The 26,645-nt window shown below is 35.5% G+C and overlaps 1 protein-coding gene across 3 annotated transcripts in view; it reads right to left on the reverse strand.

Moving 5' to 3' along the window:
* Positions 1–26,645, reverse strand: part of LOC115209103 (F-box/LRR-repeat protein 20-like) — a 405,157-nt gene that overhangs the window by 101,364 nt on the left and 277,148 nt on the right. For 2 of the 3 annotated variants that reach the window (XM_029777229.2, XM_029777228.2), the window contains one exon: positions 24,322–24,381. In XM_029777229.2, the coding sequence (XP_029633089.1) occupies positions 24,322–24,381 (60 nt within the window). Of the gene's footprint in view, positions 1–860; positions 1,147–24,321; positions 24,382–26,645 lie in introns of those variants that run through there. The other variant, XM_029777227.2, reaches the window with a different exon arrangement.

Consider the following 26,645-nt stretch of genomic DNA (forward strand, 5'->3'; position numbering starts at 1 on the left):
CAATGTCCATCTTCCATGACAAAATGATTCTATATGTTTTCTTTTGGTTTGGAAAACACAGGGACTTAATTTTAGGTGCATAGGATTTGACTACTAGTATCAGCAGGTCAAGTGACTGCGTAGAGGCTTGTTTGCTGGCTTGTAGATTAAATAAGTACATGGTTGTTATTAAGGAGTGGGGGATGTGTTCTGAGTTAGGCATTCTCTTTTTTTTTTTAACCTTTTTTAAATGTTCTACTTTGTGACAGTTGTGGGTGGATGGGTGAATGGTTGAGTGGGTTTCCTTCTGTTTTCATTTTTTCTTTTTTTTTTTTTTTTTTTTTAGTAGCAAAGTAGCTTGAAACGGAAGAGAGGTGTCAGGGAGGAGGAGAGAGTGGCAGGCAATGACATAATCACTCAACTATATAGACACATTGGAAGCATAGATTTGAAGGAAAATAGTGACCAACGGACAATTTAACATGGATAATCTCAGAGCCTTTTACATATAACACAATAACACATACATGTGAATGTATGTGTGTATACAGACACGCGCATGCATATACATCCAAAAATATACATACATATACATAAACACACACACACACATATATGTGTGTGTGTGTGCAGGCATACATACGCACACACTTATATACATAAATGTATACACACACACACTCCCACAAACATACATATACAACAAAATTTACTAAATGTGTTGCGTAAGAAGGAAAAAACGATAAAGAATGGAAGAAAAAGGGAAAAGAAGAACAAAAAGGCAAAACTACAAGAACACTATGTTGTGACAACAAACCACCCAAGTTCCTCTCCACTGACTTTCACAGGGAGGCAGGACAAAATCACAATAGTGTACTTACCATCAATTCGTATTTGTGCCGAGAAAAAAGTTGGTAGTGCCATTTGTAAAAAGGTAAGCAGTCCACAAATAGTGACTTAAAGGTTGTCATTTTAACAGCATCAGCAGAAGTAGCAGCAGTTGTTGTTGTTGTTGTCGTAGTTGTTGATATTGTTGGTGTTGTTGTTATTGTGGTGGTCGTGGTAGTTGTTGTTGTTGTCGGGGTTGTTATAGCTGTAGATGCATTGTCTTTGCAGAGCAATGCTACCATAATGCTACGATGTGGTGAAACTCATATATATATATGTATATATAAATAAATACAAACACACACACACACACACACACTCTCTCTCTCTCACTCAAATGTAGATATATGTATGTTCAGATTAACTATCCGTTTATATATATATGATAGAAGAAATATATGTACACATGTATATATATACATATATATGTAATGTGTATGTCTGTGACAGTGTGTGTGTGTGTATGGATGTGAATGTATGAAAAAGTATTTATATCATTTTAAAACAAAACTATGTAGGTTGAAAATAAATTAAACACACCCACACACACCCAGACACACAACACAAACAAAATTGCATGCGTGCACACACACACACACTCACATACACACACTTTCTCTCTCTTTCTCGCTATCTCTCTCTCTCTATCTCTCTCTCTCTCTCTCTCACACACACACACACACACTCACAATCACAATCAAAACAAAAACAAAACGACTTGGAAATTACACACCAGAATGAGAATTCCTTATTGTTTGCAGATAGCGAGCAATAACAACAAACACCATTATCATCAACCGACACCAACACCACCGCCGCCAACACAGTCAGTAACACCAACACCGCTTCCACAGCCAAATTCAATGTCAGTATATTCCATGGACACACCAAAAAGACTTCGGTGCTAGCAACTAAACCAACAGACAACGCCACCTAGCAAAAACCAGCAGCAGCTGTTGCTGCTGCTGCTGCACATAGAAACACGAAGATCAGGAACAAAATCAGCAGCAACAGCAACAACACCAACAACAACAACACCAGCAGCAGCAACAACAACACCAGCAACACCAACAGCAGCATGCAAGTGAAGCAGACACACAAAATATTTGACACAGGACAAAGTAGTAAGTTTTTATAACACTTTTTAATAACCTTATTGTTAAAAAGTTCTCAATCTAAATCTTTTTATAAAATTTTGATTTATTGCTGTTGTTATTATCATCAATATCATCATTTTTTATTATTACTATTATTAATATTTATATTATTATTATTATTACTATTATTAATATTTACATTATTATTATTATCATTACTATTATTAATATTTACATTATTATTATTATTATTACTATTATTAATATTTACATTATTATTATTATTATCATTACTATTATTAATATTTACATTATTATTATTATTATTATTATTATTATTATAATTATTATTATTATAATTATTATTATTATCATTATCATCATCTGTTTTTGTTCGTATACCTGAATTTTGATAAGACAAAAATTATTGATTCTTGGTTGTCAGTGCTGTTACCATGCTACTGAGCTTTTTTTAATTAAACCTGAATAAGCCACCCAAAACCACACACACACACACCTGATGGACTGACTAGCTTAGTCTAATTTGCTGCAACAAGTTACCCAAATAGGTGCACAGGTAAATCTAATAACTCAAACTTCTACAAATCTACCAAACAATTTCCACTGGCCCACATGGAAAGAAAACGGTGTGTGCATGTATGCATATAGAAAGTGGGGTGCAATGCAAGCAGACTAGGCTGCTGCAATACAATATGTTATCATCACCACAGCAATCAGAAATGAAGGAGGCATGTGGGGAGGGAGAGGTGGTGACGAGAGAAGGAGAAAGTTTGGTAAAAGTGTCGAAATATTCACACAAGTTGCATCGCTGTTTTGCCGACACAGTAGAGTGAGTGGGAAAAAAATTATAGAAAGTTGGTGAGTGAGTGAGCGAGATGACTATGAAATTAATTACGTATTTAGAGTAAAATTAGTAGAATTGTACAAGTCTGCTAATGAGATATGAAAAGGAAGAAGGTAAGAAATACTACCACTTGTACTGTGGTAAGAGAATAGGCATTTAAAAAAATATTATTTTTTTACTTTTGTATTCATGAATGCATGTGACCATGCATATGTGTGTGTGTGTGTGTGTGTGTGTGTGTGTGTATACCAGCATACACACAAGCAAAAAAAGAAAAAATTTACACCATTAGAAAAAAAGTGCCACACTACTAGAAAACCATCAGAACACATATACATATATACATACACACACATATATATATATATACATATATACAAACATATACACACACATATCTACACACATATATACATACATATATACATACACATGCATACATACATTTATACATGTGTATATACATACACACATACATATATATACATACATAGCATACATACATATATACATACTTATACACATACATATATATATATGCATACATACATATATACATATGTACATACATATATATGCATACATACATATATACATATGTATATACACATACATATACATATGCATACATACATATATGTTCCATGACTTTGCTGATGTGTGAGGTCAGTGAGATAGGCCTATAACTTTTAGCATCTGCTCTGCTTCCTCCCTTATGGATAGGGCATATTATCCCTTCTTTCAATTTGACTGGGAGCTTACCACTTGCAAGAAAGCTCTGAAAAAGAAGCTGCAGCGGTTTTGCAAGAGCTCATTTGCACGATTTGAGAAGGATCGCTGGAAATCCATCAGGTCCAGCAGCTGAGTTTGTGTCAATCTTATCTATGGCTAGTGTGATATCATCATCTTCAACGTTGATGTACTCAATTTTTGCTTCTTTGGCTACAGGTAAAGTGGCAAAGAATTCTTCTGGTTTGTTTATCTTGTCTGTGTCTTAAAGGTGTAGTGAACACACTTTGGAACTGTTCATTCAGTATTTCACTTATCCTCATTGGATTTCCTGTGAGGGAACCATATTTTTGGAAGAGAGGTCCTATCTCTGGCACACTGCAGCCGTCTCCTTGGCAAACTTAAAGAAGGCTTTAGGGTTTGACTTGATATTTTCTATTACCCAAGCTTCTTTATCTGCTCTCTCTTTTTCATGTGACTGATGCAGACTTTTCTCAATTTCCATTAGCATTCTCTTGAGGCAAGACTTCTCACCACTTTTGGTGTGCTTGATCAAGCGGTTCACAATCCTTGTCTGTCGTCTCATAAAAATCTTCCTTTCCCAAGGGATCCTGTTTTTGTGTATGCTGGCCCTGCACAATGAGACATATTTGTCACATATGGCTTGTATTATGGACATGAAACGTTTGTGCTTCATGTCAATGTCTGGTGTGGAAAGACATGTAGGCTAATCCTGTTTGAGGATCTCTTTCTTAATCAACTTCCAGTTTGCTCTATGAAAGTTTAGTTTGGAGAGATTGTAGATGCTTCATATAGGATGTGCATCTGTGGGGGCTTTTGGTCCATATATAGACAGCTCTATTATGTTGTGATCCGAGATTTTCCTTTTATAGTTGCCGCGCAACAGCCCTCCTATGTTTAGTAGAAATATTTTTGTGATGTGTGTTCGTGTTTGTGGTGGCCATCTTGCATCTGTTGGTAGTGGCCTTGTGTGGGGGTAGGTATAGTTACAACTTTGTGTTTGTAGCCACGTCAGCTGCTGGACAATTTTTTGTGCCATGCACAAAAAAGATTACTGTTCAGCTGCTGCCCTTCTTACATCTGGGTGAAGCTGGCCATTTGTTGGGCCATGAAGTATCCTTTTTGGACCATGCACTACATCCACATACCGTCTTTCGGGAGTAGACAGTGTGCCATTTTTACTTCTTTGGTATCTTACTTTTTCTTTTTGTCCTCTCCATAGGAGGGATTGTTGTCTTGGGCTCATGCAATTTTGGCAGGGCCTCTGATGTGCAAAACGACAGTTTGCACTATTGTCGCCATGCCACCAGTTTCCGTGCAGGTAAAATTTGCAGATGCTCCTGCTTTTCCATTGAAACTTCTGTGGCTCTTCCTGGAGCTCTTCTGTTTGTCTGAACAGTTTTTGTTGTTTTCTTTTTCTTTTCTTTTACCTCTTGCTTTTCATTGCCTTCAGCAGCTTTTGTTATGTCGGCTTTAAGGTGCTTTCCTTTTTCGGCCATCACATCTCTTTGGTCTTCAGGCATGTTGGGGGCTGGACAACTGCCATTGTTTCCCTTGCTAGCAAGTCTCTCAGTTGTGTTTTTCGTCTTGCTCTTCTGAGCGACCATTGGGTCCTGGATGCTTTCTCCATCCTTTTTGTCATCCCTGGTTCAGTCACCTACCAAGATGATGTCAAGTGTGTCAATATGTTGTCTAATTAGAGCATATGAACAGGTGTATGTACATTATATATATATATATATATATATATATATATATATATATATATATATATAATATATATATATATATATATATAGGGTGTGTGTGTGTAGGTATATATATATATATATATATATATGTATATATATATATGTGTGTGTGTGTATATATATATATGTATGTATACATATATGTATCTCTCTTTGTTTTTTCTGTGTCACTTTCTGTAGAAGAGCATAGGCTCGAAACATAAAAGACTTTTTCTGTTCCTGGGCTTTATACTAATACATTTGTTTGTTTTGTACACCACCTGTCTTCGTCTTCAGTTTTTTTCATAAACTCTCACTATATATATGTATACATATACATATGTATACATATATATACATACATACACATATATATATACACACACACATATATATACACACACATATATATACACACACATATATATATAAATATATATATACACATATATATATATATACACACACACACATATATATATACATACACACACACACACACACACACACACACACATATGAACCAACATTACTAGTATTTTTTAACCCTAAGAGGACTCCTCCTCTTGCTGATTATCAATGTTGCTAGAAGATGGTAGGGGTTTACTCCTCTGTTTCCAATATATACCAGGTGCAGATTCCATCAATAACCAACTAGAGGTGTCGTCCTCTTGGGGTTACAAAGTGGTAATAACGTCAGTTCATCTGGAGCAACCGTGTGTGTGTGTGTGTGTGTATACACACCCACACATATATGACAACCTTTCTAAGGTTTCCTTCTACCAAATTCATTCACAAGGATTTGGTTGAGCCAAGGCTATAGTAAAAGACTCTGGCTCAAGGTGCCATGCAATAAGACTGAGCTCAGGACCATGTCATTGGGAAGTAGACTTCTTACCACACAGCCAAATCTACATCCTTTATATTCCAGGACACCAACAATGAATTAAAAATTGATTTTTCTATGAAAAGCAAGTTGTTTCTCAAAGAAATTAATGTAGGTAATTGTTACAAATCTGAAACAGATCATCGTTGGATTTGTGCCCCTCTCCCACTGCTTGACAACTAGTGTCGGTTTGCCTACGTAACATAACTTAGCACTCCAGCAAAAGAGGTGGATAGAATAATTATTCCCGCAATACAAAATAAGTACTGAGGTTGATATGTTTCAACTAAACCCTTTAAGGCAGTATCCTAGCATGGCCACAGTTCAATGACTGAAAGCAGGGAAAGAATAAAAGAACAATCATACAAATGATAATTACTTCTAATTACAGGCACAAGAACAGAAATTACTGGGGAAGATATACATCATCATCACTACCATTAGCACTGTCATCATCATTATTTAGTGTCTATTTTCCAGGCTCGAATGGATTGGATAATTTGACAAGATCCAATGAGCTACAGAGCTGCATTGTACTTGATGTCAGCTTTGACATGGTTACTATGGCTCGATGCCCATCCTAATGTCAACCACTTTACAGTGCAAACTGAGAGCTTTTCATGTACCACTGACACTACAGTGATTGCTAAGAAACTTGCAAAACAAGAAAGAAGGGGAAAGTCCTTCTAACTAAGATGAGGAGTTTATTTGATAGCTTAGTGAGGGACAAAAGGTGTCTTGCTCTAGAGAAAATACATGACTACTCTGCATTTATGTAAGAGTGAGAGGGAGTCTCTGGGTAGAAAGTAAGATGGTAGAGATGGGCTGTCAAGGCAAGACCCTCAAGAAGAGATGATACAGGCAGTGAACCAAGAATGGGAGGGAGGTAAGTGTGACTAGATGAGAGGTAAAGTTGACTTTGGTGGCACCTGAATTTAACATGTAAAAACCCGGAACAAATGTTGCAAAGCATTTTTTACCAATGCTCTAGCAATTCTGCTGATCTACCATCATAATAATGCTAATAATAATTGTAACTAGCAGGACCCATAGAAATTCCATGGTGTAAGTCAGCATATTTGCAAACATTAATATATTAAATGCAAGCAATGAATTTCAAAACATTCTTTTAAAATTTCGCCATTAATCAAAACTGTACTTTCAAATATTATGGAAATGAACTTAGATGGTATTGCTTATTTACCATCTTTTAATATGTTCGACAGATATGATGTGCTTTGTAGTTTAAGGAAATAAAAGATGAATTAAAATGATAAACATTCATATATACATAAACTACACTTTACACTGCCCAACCACAGCCAAAGCTTAGTCCAAGTTATTTACCAACTAAGATTATTTTAGTTTCTTTTCATTTCTTCTCACTTCAGTTCAGATCAGTTTCATATCTGTTTATATACCAATTACTATATCTATCTGCATATCAGTTGATATATCTATAGACTCACTTACATACCTATCTATGTATCTAATTAACTATCATATCTATATCTACATTCCTTTCTGTATTTGTCTGCTCTCATAATATCTGATAAGTATTTAAACCGAATAACAAATAAAACAAGAAAAGAATATTGGTGCCACAGCATGGCCACAGCTTTTGGTTAAGAACATGTAAAAGATGAAAGTATAACATCCACAGCAATTTGCTCACTAAAGTTATTTCACTTTAATTTTACTATCTATCGATACATCTTTTAATGCATAAATTTATAGATCTTCATCACATTGTACACTATGTTCAACATTCCAACAGTGCCTGCAATTTGAACACGCAAATGTAGAGTAATAGAGACCTTCTCCTTTCATTGCTACCTACCTGCCGCTCTCTCACCTTCTACTATCTATATATATATATATATATATATATATATATATATATATATACATATATATATATATATATATACATATATATATATATATATATATGTGTGTGCAGGGTGTGATGGGTGAATTGCCGCTATTTTTAATTTCACGCATGTACATTGTTTGATTTTGATTTTACCAACTACACAATATAGTAGGGTCAGTTGGGCACTGTCTGTGAGAAAGACAGCACCATGAGGCAATTCACTCTGCCAGAAATTTGGAAATGACATGATGTACTGCTTGGCATTCGCACCAGAAGTGCCAATACAAACATTTCAAAATGTTTGGATGTCAATCTGAGGACATGTACCAAGAGTGATAAAAATCAAACATCCAGTCAACATCATGGCATCTGGAATGATCACTAGTGATGGCAATGTTATGCTTCCATTTATCTTCCCACATGGCCTCACACTCAACACGGAGACCTATGTCAGGTGCCTGGAGAAGATAGTGCTGCACTGGGTCAAAAGAGTGGTTGCTGGAAGACCCTATGTCTGACAACAAGACTCTTTACTATACCACACAAGGAGCAGAACCCAGTCATGGCTGTCAGACAATTTCTGTGACCCCATCACCCCTAACATCTGACTACCTAACTCCCCAGACTGGAACCCCTTTGATTATTATGTGTGGGACGCAGCTGAGGGAGAGACCAACAAAACTCCTTGTAACACGAAAGATGAACTGAAGGCAAGGATTATGGCAGCATTCACCAACATAAACAAGGATGTCATCCAGAAGAGTCGCAGGAGATTCCAAAGTCATCTGGAGGCCATGGTTGAAGCCAATGGCGATTTTATTGAATAAATTTACTCTTTAGTATTTCAAGATATTTTTATGTGATATTGGCAAATAATTGGTAAATATATTTGTTAAAATGAGATGTCAGTGCTATTTTCATTTATAAATATATATATACACATGTACATTCATACATGCACATATATATATACACACACACACACACAAAAATACATACATCTCTATTTGAGTTATTATCTCTCTTGACCCAAGCGTAACATGGACAAAACAGATGAGAATACAGGAATGCACAGAATAATATTATAAATTATTTCATATTTCGGCACAAAGCCAGTAGTTTTAGTGGGAGAAAGTTAGTCAGTTACAATGAACTTCAGTATTCAACTACGGTTTATGGAAAGATGAAACGCAAAGTTGACCATAACATGATTTGAGCTTAGAATGTAAACAGCTGAAAGAAATGCCACTAAGCATTTTGTCCAATATTTTAAAGATTCTGTCAACTGACCACTTTAATAATAATCTTTTCTAATATAGGCACAAGGCCTGTAATTTTTGGTAAAGTGTCTAGTTGATTATACAGACCACAGTACTCAACTGCTACTTATTTTAACACCCAAAAGGACGACAAGCAAAGACAACCCTGGTGTAATTTGAACTCGGAATGTAAAGACAGGCGAAGTGCCACTAAGCACTTTGTCTGGTATGCTAATGATTTCCACCAGCATGCTGACTTAATAATAATAATCTCTTCTACTATAGAGAAGAAATTTTGGGTTTGGGGGCAATTCGATTATAATGACTTCAGTGCTTGGCTGGTACTTAATTTATCAACCTCAAAAAGAAAGAAAGGCAAAGTCACCTGGCATTGTGGCCAGTGCACTAATGATTCTGCCAACTTGCCACTTCAATAATAATAATAATAATCATAACAATAATAATAATCATAATAATAATACTGATGATAATAATAATAATAATTATAATAATAATAATAATATGCCCAAGGCTTGCCCAAAACTACTACAAGTCGTAGTGAGACAATCTGGTAGCAAAATTTCTACAGTGGAAACTGTGTGAAAAGTGGGAGTGAGAGAGAGGCAAGACACGATATAAGCACAAACTGCAGAGAGCAGCAGAGTTGGAGACTAGCAAAATCCTCTGAGATTTCCCAATACAAACAGATCAGGTGCTAGTTGACAAGATGCACCACATATAATTGATGTTGCATGTCTCTTAAGTGCAAAACAGCCTGGCTATGGAAAATGAAGGTGAAGATAGTGCCAATTATTGTTGGGTCCTTGAAGACAGTATCAGAAAGCATCAAAAGGGATATAAAGGAAATTGGAATAGAGTGCCCAGTAGAACTGTTACAAAAGGTTTGCTCCTTGGCATGGCCAGAATAATCAGGAAAGTATTAGATAGTTTAAAAAAAAAACAGACAGCATGGTACAAATGCAAAACTCCAGGAATTCCAACAAAACCTGTGATAAAAAGAAATAATAATAATGATGATGATGATGGTAATAATAATAATAATAATAATAATAACATGCCTTGATGCAGTGCCAGGTTGTGACTCATGGCTGCTGATCTTAACTGAGTGGAAGTTTTATCAGGTATATGTTTTGTCTTGGCATAAAAGATGGGCCACAGCAAATATTCTACGCAGTATCACAGGTTTGCTTGTCAGTTGTTTGACCATAACCAGTTGAGCATGTCCCTTAGTGACTGACGATATGTGCATCTCTGATCATGAGCAGAAGTAGTGGGGTAGCATCATAGCTATGTGCTGAGAGGAATTCTTTGGGGTTTGAATAATACACCTCTGGAAACATTGGTATTTTGTTCAACATCCTTAAACAACCCTTGTTCAGAAACCTTTTGAGTGGGCTGGGCTACTCAAGCTGAAGAAAATTCTAACTGGGCTCCACCTGCAAGGTCATGTGCTGTTTATCTTGGTACGAGACCATCATGTTGTGCACATATGGTTATGAAGCATGTGCCTGATGTACCTTTACTAGACAGGTAGTTCTGGTGGGCTTTGTCACTTTGATGGCATGCACTGCGCTCTCACTCAATTAAAATAATAATAATAATATTAATAATAATAATAATGTTTTCAGGCTTTGGCTCATTTCACTGTTGAGGGATAATTGATTATATCGACCCTAGTGTTCAACTGATATTTATTAACCCCAAAAAAGGATGAAAGGCATAACCAACCTCAGCAGAAAGTAATCTTAATACAATTAAGATCAAGAATTATTATCTTCACAATTTGAATGGCATTTAGTCTGATTCCACATCAATCAGAAAGATATAGTGAAATATAACAGACAAGTTTGGTATCTAACATTTCTTTCATGAGAATTACTGATTTTTTTTTATATGAACACACAATCTTTCAAGAATAAATGGTTGAGGAAATAACATTGTGTGGCATTCATACCTTTCCCAAGGATATTAGCTATGTAAAAAAAGTTGAACACCTGTCAGAAGGTGTTAAAATTCTAAGTATTTTTTCCAATAATTCCACTGCTTACTTTCCTCTCTCTCTCTCTGTGATGTTTTGTTACATAAAGCACATTAAATGATTTTTATTATTAGTACTGCTTTGAAGGTGGCAAGCTGGCTGAATCATTAGCACACCAGGCAAAAATGTTAAGCAGCATTTTCCATCCTTCTTCATGCTCTGAGATCAAATTCCACTAAAGCTGACTTTGCCTTTCATCATTTGGGGAATGAGTACCATTCAAGCACTAGGGTCAATGTAATTCGCTAGCTCCCTTCCCCCAAATTTCAGGCCTTGTGCCTATAATAGAAAGGATTATTATTACTATTTGGCGAGCTGGCAGAATTGTTAACATGTCAGATAAAATGCTTACTGTCAATTTTTTTTACAATCTGAGTTCTAATTCTATAATGATCAACTGCACCTTTCATCCTTTAATGGCAAATAAAATAAGTGGACCTTGTACCTATAGTAGAAAAGGTCATTATTACCTCCACCTTAGCGAAGCCGGAGGTATTGTTTTCAGTTACATTTGTTTATCTGTCTGTGGACAAGATATCTCAAGAACTGCTGAATGGATTCGGATGAAACTTTCAGGGATGCTTGGCCCCATGACTGGCACAAACTGACTAGATTTTGGGATTGATCATATAATGGATCATATATTCTGGGTTATTTTTCCGTTTTTTTTTTTGTTTTTGTTTTTTTTTACTTAATTTTTGAGAGAGCTCCAGTTCATTTTTAGTATTCTCATTTGTCAGAGCAGTTGAGTTTATTTCAGATATTCTCATTTTAAAAATCATCTCCAGCTCATAGCTGAGAGAACATTGGTGTTGCCTTGGTGGAGGTTTGCAATCTCTGAGTGCTCATTATTGTTAGTGAGAGAGCAGTGCATGCCATCAAAATGACACTGGGGTAAAATATATGAAGCCCAGTATATCCATCATGACTACCCGTCTGATAAGGGTACACCAGGCACATGTATCACAACCATATGTGTGCAACATAGTGATCTCATATCAAGATAAATAACATGACTTTGCAGGTGGGGACGAGTTAGAATTTTCTTCAGGTTGAATAGTCCCTTTGCTCACCCATATTTCCAGAGGAGTATTATTCCAACCTCAGAGAATTCCTAACACATGGCTATGATACTCTCCCACTACTTCTGCTTATAATTAGAGATGTACATATCGTCAGCCAACTAACAAGTAAATCTTTGGTATTGAGCAGAATATTTGCTGTAGCACATCTTTTACACCAAGACAAAACAATGTACATGATAACACTTCCAATCAGTTAAGATCAGAAGCTATGAAAGCCACTGCCTGGTACAGCATCAGGGCATATCATTATCATTATTATTATTATCATCATCATCATCATCATTATTATTATTTGATAAGCTGGCAGAATCATCAGCATGCCAGACAAAATGCTTACTGTCATTTTGTCTGTGTTTACATTCTGAGTTCAAATTCCACCATGGTCAACTTCACCTTACAACCTTTCAGGATAAATAAAGTACTAGTTGAGCACTGGGGTTGATGTAATCAATAGTAAAAAAGCTTATTAATATTACTTCTCTTCGTGGCAGTGAATTAATAAACACATCAGCCAAAATGCTTGGGGGGGGGGTCCCCCACCACCACCTAGCTCTTTACATTCCACTGAAATTAACCTTACCTTCCATCTTTCCAGGGCCATTTAAGTGAAGTTCAAATCAGCACTAAAACCAAATAAGTCCCTGGACATTACTGCCGTGGGTCCTACAACTCATAGGGCCAGTTAGCCAGTTTCCATGTTGTATAAGTGAGTGGGATCACAACAATCCCCACTGAATGGAATGCTTATCCATCGCAAGGTTATTCATTTACAGCTGAGTGGACTGGAGCAATGTGAAATGAAGTGTTTTGCTGAAGAACACAATGCACCAATCAGTTCAGAAATTGAAACTACAATCTTATAAATTTAGTGCAACACCTTAACCACTAGGCCATGTGTCTTCAGACCCATTAGTACTAGTGTTGATATAATCATCTGTTCCTTTCCACCAAATTTCTGGTCTTGTGCTACTGTTAAAAATTACCATTATTAGGGTAGCAGATAGGTAGCATCACTAGCTCGTCAAAACAAAATGCCATTTAGAATTTGTTCTGCTTTACATTCTAAATTCAAATCATCCCAAAATCAGCTTTGCCTTTCATCCTTCTGGGGGTTGGTAAAAGTACTAGAGTGCTTAAAAAAAAAAAGAAATACTAGAACCAATGTACTATTAACTCTACTGACTAACCCTTCCTTCCAAATTTTTGACTTTAGCCCTTTCGATACCAACCCGGCAGCAATCGGCTCTGGCTCTGTAGTAAAAATGTCTTGTCACAAGTTCTGAATTAAAATCTTCCACCAAACCTTAGTCACAATTTATGCTCCTAGCACTAGCTTAATGATAACTAAGTTATTTTACTAAATTCTTTGTTGTATTTAAAATTAATTGAAAGAAACACAGAGCATCTTTAAATATGGTAACAAAAGGGTTAAGGACAATTATTATTATTATTATTATTATTATTATTATTAAAAAGGTAGGCAAGGCAGTGAGTTAGTAGAATCATTAACACATTAGACAAAATGCTTAGCAGCATATCTTCCTACCTTAGGTTCTAAGTTCAAATTCTGAGGTCAACTGCATTTCATCTTTTTGGGGTCAATAAAATAAATACCAGTCAAGTACTGGTGCTGATGTAATTGACTCCCATCCCACCCCCAAAAACTGCTGGTCCAGTGCCAAAATTTGAAACTATTACAATGGATAGATTCTGAGTTCAAATTCTGCTAGAGCAGATTTTGTATTTCATCTTTTTGGGGTTCAATAAAATAAGTACCAGTCAAGTACTGGGGTTAATGTAATTGACTATCACCCCATCTCAAAAACTGCTGGGCCAGTACCAAAATTCGAAACCATTATTAAAACGGTGAGTTCAAGTCTTGATAAGATTGTTTTGCCTTTCACTTTTCCAGGACCAATAAAGTAAGTATCAACCATATTACTAGGATCAGCTAAGTTGACTCACCACTAAAGAAACTGTGACCTTGTACCAATGTTGACCACAGTAGAATTTGAACTCAGAGCACACAGAGTCAAAACAAATACCATGAAATATTCTATCTGCTGCAGCTCTAACAATTCTGCCAGTTCACATTATTCTTTGTGTTGGTCCTTTAAATCCTTTTGCATTTAAACCAGCCATAACCAACCTAAACATTCTATTTGATATTCTACATTCAAACAGGCCAGATCTGATCTTTCACACCTTCTATACAATGTCTTTCTAAAAATAACAAACACATCCTCAAAATATCAAAGCTACAAGATAATGAATCATTAATTGAAAACAATGAGAATAAATAAGCATTACATTTGACAAGAGTAATCTGAATACCAAAGAGTTATGATAGGTTGCAATCTGAAGGAAACTTGACTTCTATTTCTAGCAGGTCAAGTGACAACACAGAAGCTCCCTTGTTGATTCATATAGCAGAGATTAAGATCATTGTTAGAGAATTATAACTAATAATCTGAACTTCCATTGAATAGACTAAATTTTATGACATTTACCTTAAGCATCTCAAACGTTGCTCTCAATACCAGACCAGTTCATAACAAAACAGACTCTTACTTTAACATTTATCCTCATTCTAACCAACATCTTAGCAAAGCATGCTTGCTTAATCTAGTTGAGACCATTTTTACCATGAATAATATTGCAATTATCTTATTTAGTGATTGTGTTGTTGCATTTTTTGTGCTCAAAATCTAGAATCTCTTCAACACTGTACATCTTATTCCCCCATGATTTCTGAGAACTAATTTATTTCACGGAAATCAAAATTGCAAAATTTATAAAATAAACCCAGCAATAGTGATTTAGGCGATGTGATTGGCTTAATGCTAATAAATGCTTAAATGTCTTAATCCAAGAAGTGGATGCCAAAACCTGAGCTTGTATGTATGTGTACATATATTCTATTATCAAGTCTGGCCTCTGTGTGTGTGTGTATAACGTATTTGGGTCTCCCTAGAGACAAAGTGCTAATCAGCAATAGCATTAGAGTTACAATTCTAACAATCAAACTTAGACAATTCTGAATCTAGTTGGAAAGAATATGTAAAATATTTTTGAAATTCATGTAGAAGATTCAAAACAAAAACAAAATGAAAATATTTAAAAAAATTAACAAAAGAAAAACAAAGCCTGATTCCACAGTTTTGTCCATGACATTTGTTTTTGAACCAGTGTTCAACATTTCTTTGTAAATTCTTCTTTTTCAGTAAAAACAAAACATATACAAACAACAAATATGGAATAAGCTGGCATTGTTGATAAATTAGCTTTTACTTTCTATTGATATGTTTTTAGTTATCCAATGTGACAGGATGAAGCCAGTTTTCAATATGGAATATTCTGACACATTTCTAAACAACTATTATTTATTAACAACATGAATACGTTTAAAAATATCCAATTCTTTTCAACAGGTCTTAACCAAATTCTTAAAATACCAACATAAAATAATGGTATATTTCACCACAAAAGACTGATCTAGAAGGATAGCTAGCTGGCAGGTTAGTCTGCATGATTGTGTGTATGTGCAATTTTGTGTGCAATGCATGTTTATGAATTTATAAGTTGTAATATAATTGGTATACAAAAAATTATGCAGCGTGATTTTTTTTTTTCTTTCAGTTATGTAAAAAACATACTTATGATGATAAAAAACACAGAACTGTTGCCTGATGTAACAATTATTCCTATACAGATGAATTATGTAATAAAATTAATTCCACGTGATAAGTTTCAAAACCAAGAATATTTTGTATACAAAAGCAGCTGGTAGTTAGGAATATAGTGCATGAAATGGAAGGAAGGACAAGAAGTATTGGGGGGACCATCCAGTGACTGACATTAACTAACAGGAAAGGTGAGTGAGTGAGTGAGAGAGAGAGAGAAAGTGAGACAGACAGACAGAGAGAGGCTAAAGAGAAAAGAAAGATGAATCAAGCAATGACTGAGCCACAGTTGTTGTTGTTTATCTGAAAGTCAGTCTTGATTGAGTAGATTGAGGCATTCCAGCTGAAGCCATCCATTTTGTTTTGCTTTTTTTTTCTTCCCTCATAAACTTCATTATCTCACATGCATGTGCATGTTTCAAGATGACAGAGTGAGATTTGAGGGGGAGTCATCTGCTATTTCTAGCAAGTAGAGGTTCCGTAGTTGGCTGGCAGATACTTGTTTTATATAGGTAGAGAGAACAAGGGAAGAAAGTGGAAATCTCTGAGCAACAAGGAAACAAAATAAAAGACTGATGCAAAATTGATTTGTCAGACTTTCCTAAATACTTTCAAACTAAATAAGGAAAGAATCAAGTCAACAGAAGAGTCTCAACCTGCTATAAAGAGTAGCAAAATCTTCTTCAATGCATTTTAAAGCTGATCAATCATCAAAGATGTTCCAGCCCTGATTATGGTCAATAAAAAAAAATGTATTGGACAGCATTGTCCAATGTGTGCTGCACATTGTAATTCAAGGGACATTTCACAACTATTTCCAGCAGCTCACATGACCAAGCAGAAAATAATTTTTCTGTGTTGACAAAGTCTGGGAATACTGCAACATATCTAAAAAGTCTTTAAAAATTCAAGACTTTAAAATTTAACTAAAGATATATAATAGTTCTTATTCAACAACTTAATAATGGTTTCATATTTTGGCACAAGGCCAGCAATTTATTGGGGAGGGGCTAGCAGATTTCACTTCCTCCAGTCCTCAACTGGTGCTTATTTTATCAACAATGAAAGGATGAAAAGCAAATTTGAACTCAGAATGTAAAGGTAGATGAAATGCTACTAAGCATTTTGTCTAACATGTTCAAAGTTCTGCCAGTTTGCTACTTTATTCAGCAATTTAATAATAAAATTCAAAGAATTATTGTAAAGAAGATACAGTATGCCCCATAGAGTTGTTTGCTAAAGTTCAAACTCAATCCTGACTGCTCAAACCCAGGATCAGAGGTATTCCAGTTGTGACCATCTCATCTTTCATTTAATCATTTGAGTACAAGGACAACATTATCCAAGGTGTCTATTTTTATAGTAGTAAGGTATAATTTGAAAGAGACCTGGTTACTATTTCTAGCAGATTGAGCGGCCATACAGAGGCATTCTTTTTGTCACAAACTACATAAAAGTAGTGATTTAGAGTAAATAATCTCTTAATTTTGATTTTCTATAGCATCTTTTCTCTTAATTTTATTAATATTACTGTGACCCTTAGGGAAGGACATAAACATCACAAATCTATCTTCCACTATCTCTGCTCTCTCTCTCATGAACCTCAACAAAGCCAGTCAACAATGAATGGATGTCACTAATTAAAAATAATCAAACAGGAACCATTTGAGCTTTTCTTTTTTCCGAGTGAAATTGTGCCATTTACTTTAATGAAAAGAATTTCTTTCTTTTTTTTTTTTAGTAAAATAAAATACCATCTCTTCTGCTGCCTCAAGCAAACTGTCTATTTATTACAGTTACACGAGTTCAATAATATATCAATTGATTGGTTGTTTGATGAGAGATATTAGGGAATTATACACTTCAAGAAACGGCTGGTAAATTGCATTTGTCTCTGAAGTATAATAAAGATCCATGAAACGCAGAGGTGTCAGAGGTGGGTGGGATTACTAGCAGACAAAAATTGAAACTAAGTCAGGGGGTAAAATTTGGTGATTACGTTTAAGCTTAGAAATGCTATTTCAATATAATTCCCAATTTGTTCTTTGTCTATTGTTGAAGCCATGTAAAGATCAGCTAAGTCATACTCTTTCCTTTGATATTAGAAACAACTCAAAAGAACTAATAGATCAAACATGCTCTCTCTCTCTCTCTCTCTGACACATGCACACATACAATATTATCAAACCAAAGAAACTAATGTTGTAATAAAAAGTCCCTCTTCACCAGACTGTTAAGAGTCATACAATTGTTTCTGACTATTTAAAAGGTCAAAACTTATGTGATTGACTGATTGACTAAATGTTTACACACACAAATCTAAACTATGACTGTTTGGCTAGCTGGCTGGCCACATTCCTTCACTCACACATGCAAACATTCATACAGACAAACACTAACACATGCACACATTCAAACACACAGACACTAACACATGCACACACTCCTACACACTGACACCTCATTATATATACACACATTCTCGTACAGTATTGTAAATGCACACAAACACTTGCATACACTGTATACAGTAAAGAGACATTCTTATAAATGCACATATACAAAGTCGCTCTAGTACAGACATGCACATATATGCTCTCGTACATGCATGTGTAAACAAACAGCTGTAGATGCACATGCATAGGCTCTTGTACATACACTCATATATTTATTTTTACTCACACACACACATGCAAGCACTGCAACATGCATACTCACACACTCTCATACACAAAAATACATGCTCATACATACAAAGACTGTCACACTCTATTTTCTGGCAATAAAAGTCAGATTTTTCAGACCAAAATTTACAAAATAAAAAAAAAATTCATAGGTTGACTTATACCCCAAGAGGACTTAGGAGGACCAAAAGTTCCATGTGAAATGTCGCAGAATTTGGAAAGATTTAGTGATGATGTTTGAATATTTACACCTCACATTTGCACAATATACTACATCAACTTAAATACCGCAAAAAATGGTAGGCACACACTTGCTTCTAACAGGACTTCAACTTTTATGCGAAAAGCTTAGTAGCACATAAAATATAAGCAATTGTACAAATTAGCAACTGAACCTAAGACTAGTTGGCAAAATTAGAAATTGGCTGTTACACCTACTAACAAATAAACTAATAAACACCAGGCCTTGTGTGAAAACAATAAACTCACTGACCTCCCAAGATAAAGGTGAGTGAACATTGACACAAATACAGATACGTGCATGAGGATAATAATAGGAAACAAATCGGTCAATTCACACCTTTAACATTAGAAACAAGGGATGTATTTAATCAATCCATATGAATGATTAAGGATATTTTTCTTTTTCTTATACTCAAGCCTGTGTGTGTGTGTTTGTGCACGCACATTCTCTTTTATTCATTTCTTGTTTCAGTCATTGGACAGCAGCCATGCTGGAGCACCACCTTCAAGGAGTTTTTTTGTCAAATACATCAACTTACATCAGCTCCTATACTCATTTCAGCCTAGTATTTCTACTATCGAATTTTGATAAGTTACATATTTAACAGGAAAAAAAACAACTTCACCCACACTTTTACACCAATAAATTCACATAAACACACAAACACACACACACATACACGTACATGTGTGTATGCATGCTCGTGTGCATATATGCCTGTGTTAGTTTGCGTATCCTAGTTTTAGAATAGGTATGCCTCATCCTTGCATGCTGTAAGAGGCAACTACAAGTGTTGGTGAGAAGAAGGGCACCTAGTTGATTAAACACTGCTTCAGAACCATCTAATCAAACCCAACCCATACCAGCATGGAAAAGTGAATGAATGACACTAATGATGATATAGGATGGGTTTCTATTACTGTTTTTACGTACCTAATTTCACTCATATGGTGGTAGTTAAACCCAAGGCTACAGTAGAGAAGACACTCATACAAACTGTCACAGAGTGGGATTGAGCTTGGAACAAGCAGTTATAAATGCACTACTATGTAAATGTGTATACCAGAGTCAAGTGCCTCAACAAGTTATTTCTCTTTATGAAAGATAATAGGTTAATATATATATATATATATATATATATATATATATATTACTATCGTAAATATGAGGCAAATAAATTTAAATAATTTATTACTAGTGGTTAGCATGCATAAATAAACATTTTAAGACAAAACATATTTTTTAAAATATAAGAGTGCATAAAATATTCTTATGCACAAAGAGACCATTGACAGGACTCCTTACATGCTAAAAAGGCAATGCTAAAAAGGCCAGTTAAAACCCAAACCACAAAAAAGAGAATTTGTGAGGCATGCCAATTTTTTTTGTTCGTTCTGGCGTTATAATTGGCATACCTCATGAATTCTCTTTTTTGTGGATTGGGTTTTAACTGGATTTTTTAGCATGTAAGGAGTCCTGTCAATGGTCTCCTCTTTGTGCATAAAAATATTTTATACACTCATATATATATATATATATATAGAACAAAAGTATACATAAGCAGACAATAGGTATCAGATCAAATTATGACATATTTATATGTATGCAGGGTGGAAAGATTACACAAAGCAGGAAGTCAGGAAAAGTCTTGACTGTGGAGTGTTCTTAATGTTTGCTACGTAAACAGGTAGACAGCAGGATAAGGCACAAAGGAAATCCGTAGTGTTGCTATGGCATAGTTTGGTAGGTAGGTGAATAGTGACACAAGTAAAAACTTTCTAAATGCACAAATTTTACCAGGGTGCTAATTGTATGTACCTATTGTCCTCCATCATTGCACATTATACTACCCAGCTACTGTCAAAAAAATCCAACCCATGCCAGCATGGAAAACAGATGTTAAATGATGATGATGATATATGAAATTGAAATAAGTACTAGTGGAGTGGGGGTCAATATGGTTGACTAAAAGGAATTGAGGGAGGTCCCTGAGCATGGCTGCAGTCAAAAAGAAGGGATGGTATTATGCAATGTTTATGCTTTTCCCTAGGAGTGTTAGGGAATGAGTATTAAAAGAGGTTTTGACAGGAAATAAATTTAGAACACAAGAGTCCAAACTGAATAGCATCAACCATTTTAGTTTAGTCAAAACACTCACTGCCACTTGAAATGTCAAAAAATTATTTTAGTAGAGAATATAAGCAGTTAACCAACATCATGATGCATATCTACAGAAATTATGAGCCATATTGTGGTATATTGTGTTCTTTCAGCTACAAAATACCAACAAATTATAAAATAATTCTCTGGGTGTGAAATACTAAATTGCTGTCATTCTGTTTCTAACTGCTGAATATTTCACACAATAAAAAGAAAAAAATTGTTAAACTTATAAGTAACATAGTAAGGTGTAAAAATAAGAAAAATATTGATTGTTTAGTAAATTGAGAATATTCAGATATTTACATGGCTATGTGAAGCTAAGCTGTTTATCTAACAGCTGGATATCCTTCACTCAGGCAATGAAACATTAGAGGTAGACATTTTCAGTTAGGTTTGGCTGATGATGTGCTTAGCTTCAATAAACATATTTGTATGTGTGCGCACTCACACGTGTGTATATGTGTGTGTGTGTGTGTGTGTGTGTGTGTGTGTGTGTGCATGTGCACACATGCATGTGTGTGGTCTTTCGTTTATAACAGTGATTCTCAAACAAACAAATACCAGCCACTATCACATCCCCCGCACCAAATATTAGTGACATTTTTTAGCCACTCCATTATATTTTTAATCTTTTAGTCAAGAGAGAAGGACAGTGTCCATGACCTATTATAAGGCTTCCATTATCAGAAGGTGGATGAGAAGATGGTATCATGAAACCAGAAGCCTGGCCTGAATAGTTGCAACAATGGACACTCCTAACAGCAGCATGCCAGGTGGCAGTATTGACCCTTTTGATATCGACCAACCTGAGACCATCTCTGTTAGTTATGATACAAAATTTACATCAAAATTCTATGTTAATTTACATTCCAAACACCAATTTAATAATGACAAAGCTTATTTTACTAAATTCTTCATTATTTTCAAAATTAATAGAAAGAACAGCAGTGTATTTCAAAAGAAATATGATAACAAAAGGGTTAAACTGCACAATGGGTTAAATCTACCCAAATAGGTCATGGCAGGATTTGAACTCAGAATGCAATGAGCCAGAACAAATAACACAAGGCATTCAACCTGGCTTTCTTGCAGATTCATTCACTACCTCAGATTGACATTTTTTGTATATGTAACCTTGAAAGGATAAAAAGCCAAGTTGACTTCAAAATGACTTGAACTCACAACACAATGAGTTGAAATAAATACTGCAAAATATTTTGCTTGATGCTCTAACAACTCTGTAACTTATTAAATTCTGGCTGTCAAGCTTGTACCATTATAGTTGTCATAACTCAGGTATATATTTCTATAAGAAGTTGCACACATCTAAACTTTGACAGATGGAAAGATGAGGTAAATGATCCCTACTGAGTCTTCAATAAAAGACAGAACTAGTTAATTCAATCCTTGCTATGTTGCCAAAGCCTTTGTGGTTTATCCACAAGTTATTTCACGGCAAGACAAAATGTACATCTATTAAACATATTGTATATGACTGCTTCGTAGCAGAGTTTTTAGCAATCAATCTAATAAGATTTAGTCTTTTATTACGAATTTTAATCTTTGATACAAAAGAATAATTACGAAAGACTAAAGTTGGCACTTAATAACAATACAATTTGAAGCACAAAGATATTGGTAATGAGAAGTAGGAGAACACTTGGAAAAGAAATTTTAATTAAAATTCTATCTTCCTGAATCATTACACATAGAAAAGAAAGACAAGACAGCATGCTGCAACACTCTGCTTTCCCCACCATTGCTTGCACTACAGACTGAACTAAGTATTGACCAGAGAAAAATTTGGTCAATTGGATTTAATCATTTCCCCTCTAACCTTCATCACTGATAGTGTAGTCATGTCATGACATGATATATGGGATACGATATGCTATGATGTATGGTTATGATATCTACGGCACCAGAACCTTCAGTCTTGGTAACTGAAGCAATGTTGCTAGCTATTATATCATCCAATAAACAAATAATGCATCAGTTGACTTAACTAGATATTGGTTAACTTGTGTGAACAAAACACTGGCTCAATAGCTAACACTCTACTGACACTGAGTGGTGTATGCATGTACCAGTGTACAGATACAGACACACAGGTTTGGTGAAACTTAAGAGTATATATATATATGATTTGGCTGTAAAGTTACATAAGTAACTCAAGGGCCAGGAACTTCATGCACAGCACACATCAATATTGATAGTCCAAAGAATGAAACTCTTGACCCTTCAGTCACTTATGTAACTTTACATAAGTGTATATGTGTGTGTGTGTGTATGTATATATATATATATATATATATATATATATATATGTATGTATATATATAATGTGTGTATGTGTATGCGTATTTGTGTGTGCATACACACACACGCATTTACTATTTTATTGTGTTTCAGTCATTTGATTGTGGTGTAGCTCTGCTGGAGCGCCACCTTCAAGAAAATAGTTGATTCCACTGATGCCAGTTATTATTTTATCATCCATGGAAAGAGAAAAAGCAAAAAGAACCTGGGTAAAATTTGAATTCTGAACAGAAAGCAGCATAACCAAATACTGCACAGTGTTATGTCTGATGCTCTACTGATTCTACTTCCTGTCTTGTAGACAGACAGACAGGTCATCATTATCCTCATCATTGTTTCAACGTCCACTTTTCCCCTACTTGAATCAGATGGAATTCAGTAAAGCAGATTTTCTACCCTCAGATACCCTTCCTGTCGACAACCCTCACCTGTTTCCAAGCAAGGTAATATTTCCCCTTGGTTGGGCAACTTTTCAAAGAAGACAAGTAAAGAATGACACTGCTTATGTCAGTGACATTCACTTACAGCTAATATGTGATGTCAAGACAAGAAGTCTCATGCGTGCGTGCAGACACACACATATAATGGGCTTATTTCAGTTTCCATCTACCAAAACCACTCACAGAGAACTGGTCAACCTGGGACTATAGTAGAGGATGCTTGTCCAAGATCACATACAGAAACAGACAGAACAAGAAAAAAAACACAGGAAAAAGAAAAATGAGACAAAATCAGAAAATCTTGAGTTGTTTACCTTAAAACTCTCCCGAGATTTGTCTTGTAATCTATCAATAGCAGAAATTTTCGGCCTCTCCTGAAAAGAAGAATAAAACGTAACTTGCAAGTTGTATCTTGCTAATGTTCTTTCTACAAGTATGTAAATATCTGTAGTTGTGTGACTGAGTGGTTACATGAGTGAGAGGTCACATGAGGGAATGGCTAGTGGCATGAGAGAGTGATTGCATAAGTGAGCAGTTGTGTAAGTGGCCACATCAGTAAGCAGCCACATGAGTGAATGGCTGGTTGCATGAGTGAGTGGCCATGTGAGCGAGCAGCCACATGAGCAAGCTGCCGCATGAACAAGAGACCGCTTAAGTAAGTGACTACATGAGTGGGCAGCTGCATGAGCAAGTGGCCACATGAATGAGCAAGCAACTACATGAGCAAGCGGCTGCATTAGTGAGCAGCCACAAGTGAGTGAGTATCTGCATGTGAATGGTTGTGCGAGATGGTGTATGAGAGAGAGGATAAGTGAAGTAGTGTGTGAGGTAGTGAATGCCTGTTTGTATGAGTGTGTGGCAGAGAGGAAGAGAATGAGTGTGAGTGGGTGGGTATGTATAAGAGTGAGTTGGTGAAAGTGAATGAGTTGTTACGTGGGGGTCAGTGGGCAAGTAGGTGGGTATGTGAGAGGGTGGATATGTAAGTGAGCAAATGAGTAGAAGAAAGTGGGTACATGAGAATGTGGGAGTAAGGAATTGTGTGTGTGTCAATCTCTATATGCATGTCACCATGGGCAGAGGTTAGCATGTGTATGCAAGTATGTGTATATGTAGGCATAAATGTGTGTGTGTGTAAATATAAGTATGATTGTGTGTACATGTACGCATCATGTGAGTATGAGTGTGCATGTGTGCAAGCAAGAGTGTGTATGCATACAAGTATGAGTGTATGCACGTACAAGTAATGTATATGCGCAATTATAACATAAGGCAGCACTGACATTTGTGTCATTTCAGCATCTTTCATCATGATAATTGATATTACTGATTTCTTACATAAATGGAAAATTGCAGACATCTGAGAGGGACATTCATGCCTATTCCACACATAACTAGCAACGTAGGTGAAAATATTTAACTGGGACTTAGAAATCTGATTGCAGTCTCAGTCTGACAATAATAACTTATTGTCAAATTCAGTGATCGCTGCCAATTTGAAACTTATGAACCACAAAGATGCCTAGATGTGTAAAGGGATTCCTCCAACCCACTGAATGCCCTTTAAGCCTTTTGTTATCATATTTCTGATGAAAAACAGTCTTTATTCCAATGTATATTGAATATTATGAAGAATTTATTAAAATAATTTTTATCAATATTCAGCTAGTGTTTGAAATATAAATTTATATCTTTATGAAAGATTTTATTTCATTTCACTTTAACTCTTTAATATTCCGATTACTCTGTCAAATGTAATGCTTATTTATTCACATTGTTTTGAATTAAATCATGTATTATCTTGTAGCTATGAGATTTGGTAGATCTGGTCAATTTGAACATAAAACAGATAGAATATTTTGGCCAGATATAGGCAGTTTAAATGCTAAAGGGTTAAATTAGGAAGTTTGTACTGTAGAACTAAGGACAGTCTCAGGCAAGTTGGTTTCAAAAGGGTTAAAAATATAATTTGAGCTATGCTTAGTGTGTAAAACTACATAGCCACATTCCATAACAGGTTACATGTGGTGATTTTAGTTCATTGGATGGGAATTTTCCATAAAAGGTTTTTATCATGTTTTAATATATACATGTTAAACTAAAACCAATTTTTGTAACTCACAGTTCTATAAAAGTCAAGATTATATGGGTTTCTGCTTGGCGATAAGAATGATATTCCAACAGGTTCAGAAGTATTAGAGCCTGGTACTTACTACTAAGAGTATACTGCTCAATAGTCTTTCAACAACCATCTCAAAAATTACCAGTGCAATAATGCTGCTAAGCACACAATCTTGCTTATTAAAATTCAAGCAATCCGTATCTTAAAACAGCCAGACACTGTTAATTAATCACCCACTATGATATGCATCAGATGTTTCCCACTAGTGTAGGATAAACACTAGGCACAGGCATAGCTGTGTGGTAAGAAGCTTGCTTCCCAACTACATGGTTCCAGGTTCAATCCCACTTGAGCAAATGTCTTCTACTATAGCCTCGGGCCAACCAAAGCCTTGTGAGTGAATCTGGTAGATGGAAACTGAAAGAAGCCTATTGTGTGTGTGTGTGTGTATCCCATCCACCATCCCATGACAACCAATGTTGGTGTGTTAACGTCCCCGTAACTTAGCAGTTCGGCAGA

This window comes from Octopus sinensis, linkage group LG3 (genome assembly GCF_006345805.1).
Source record: "Octopus sinensis linkage group LG3, ASM634580v1, whole genome shotgun sequence".
In the NCBI taxonomy this organism is placed as follows: Eukaryota; Metazoa; Mollusca; class Cephalopoda; order Octopoda; family Octopodidae; genus Octopus; species Octopus sinensis.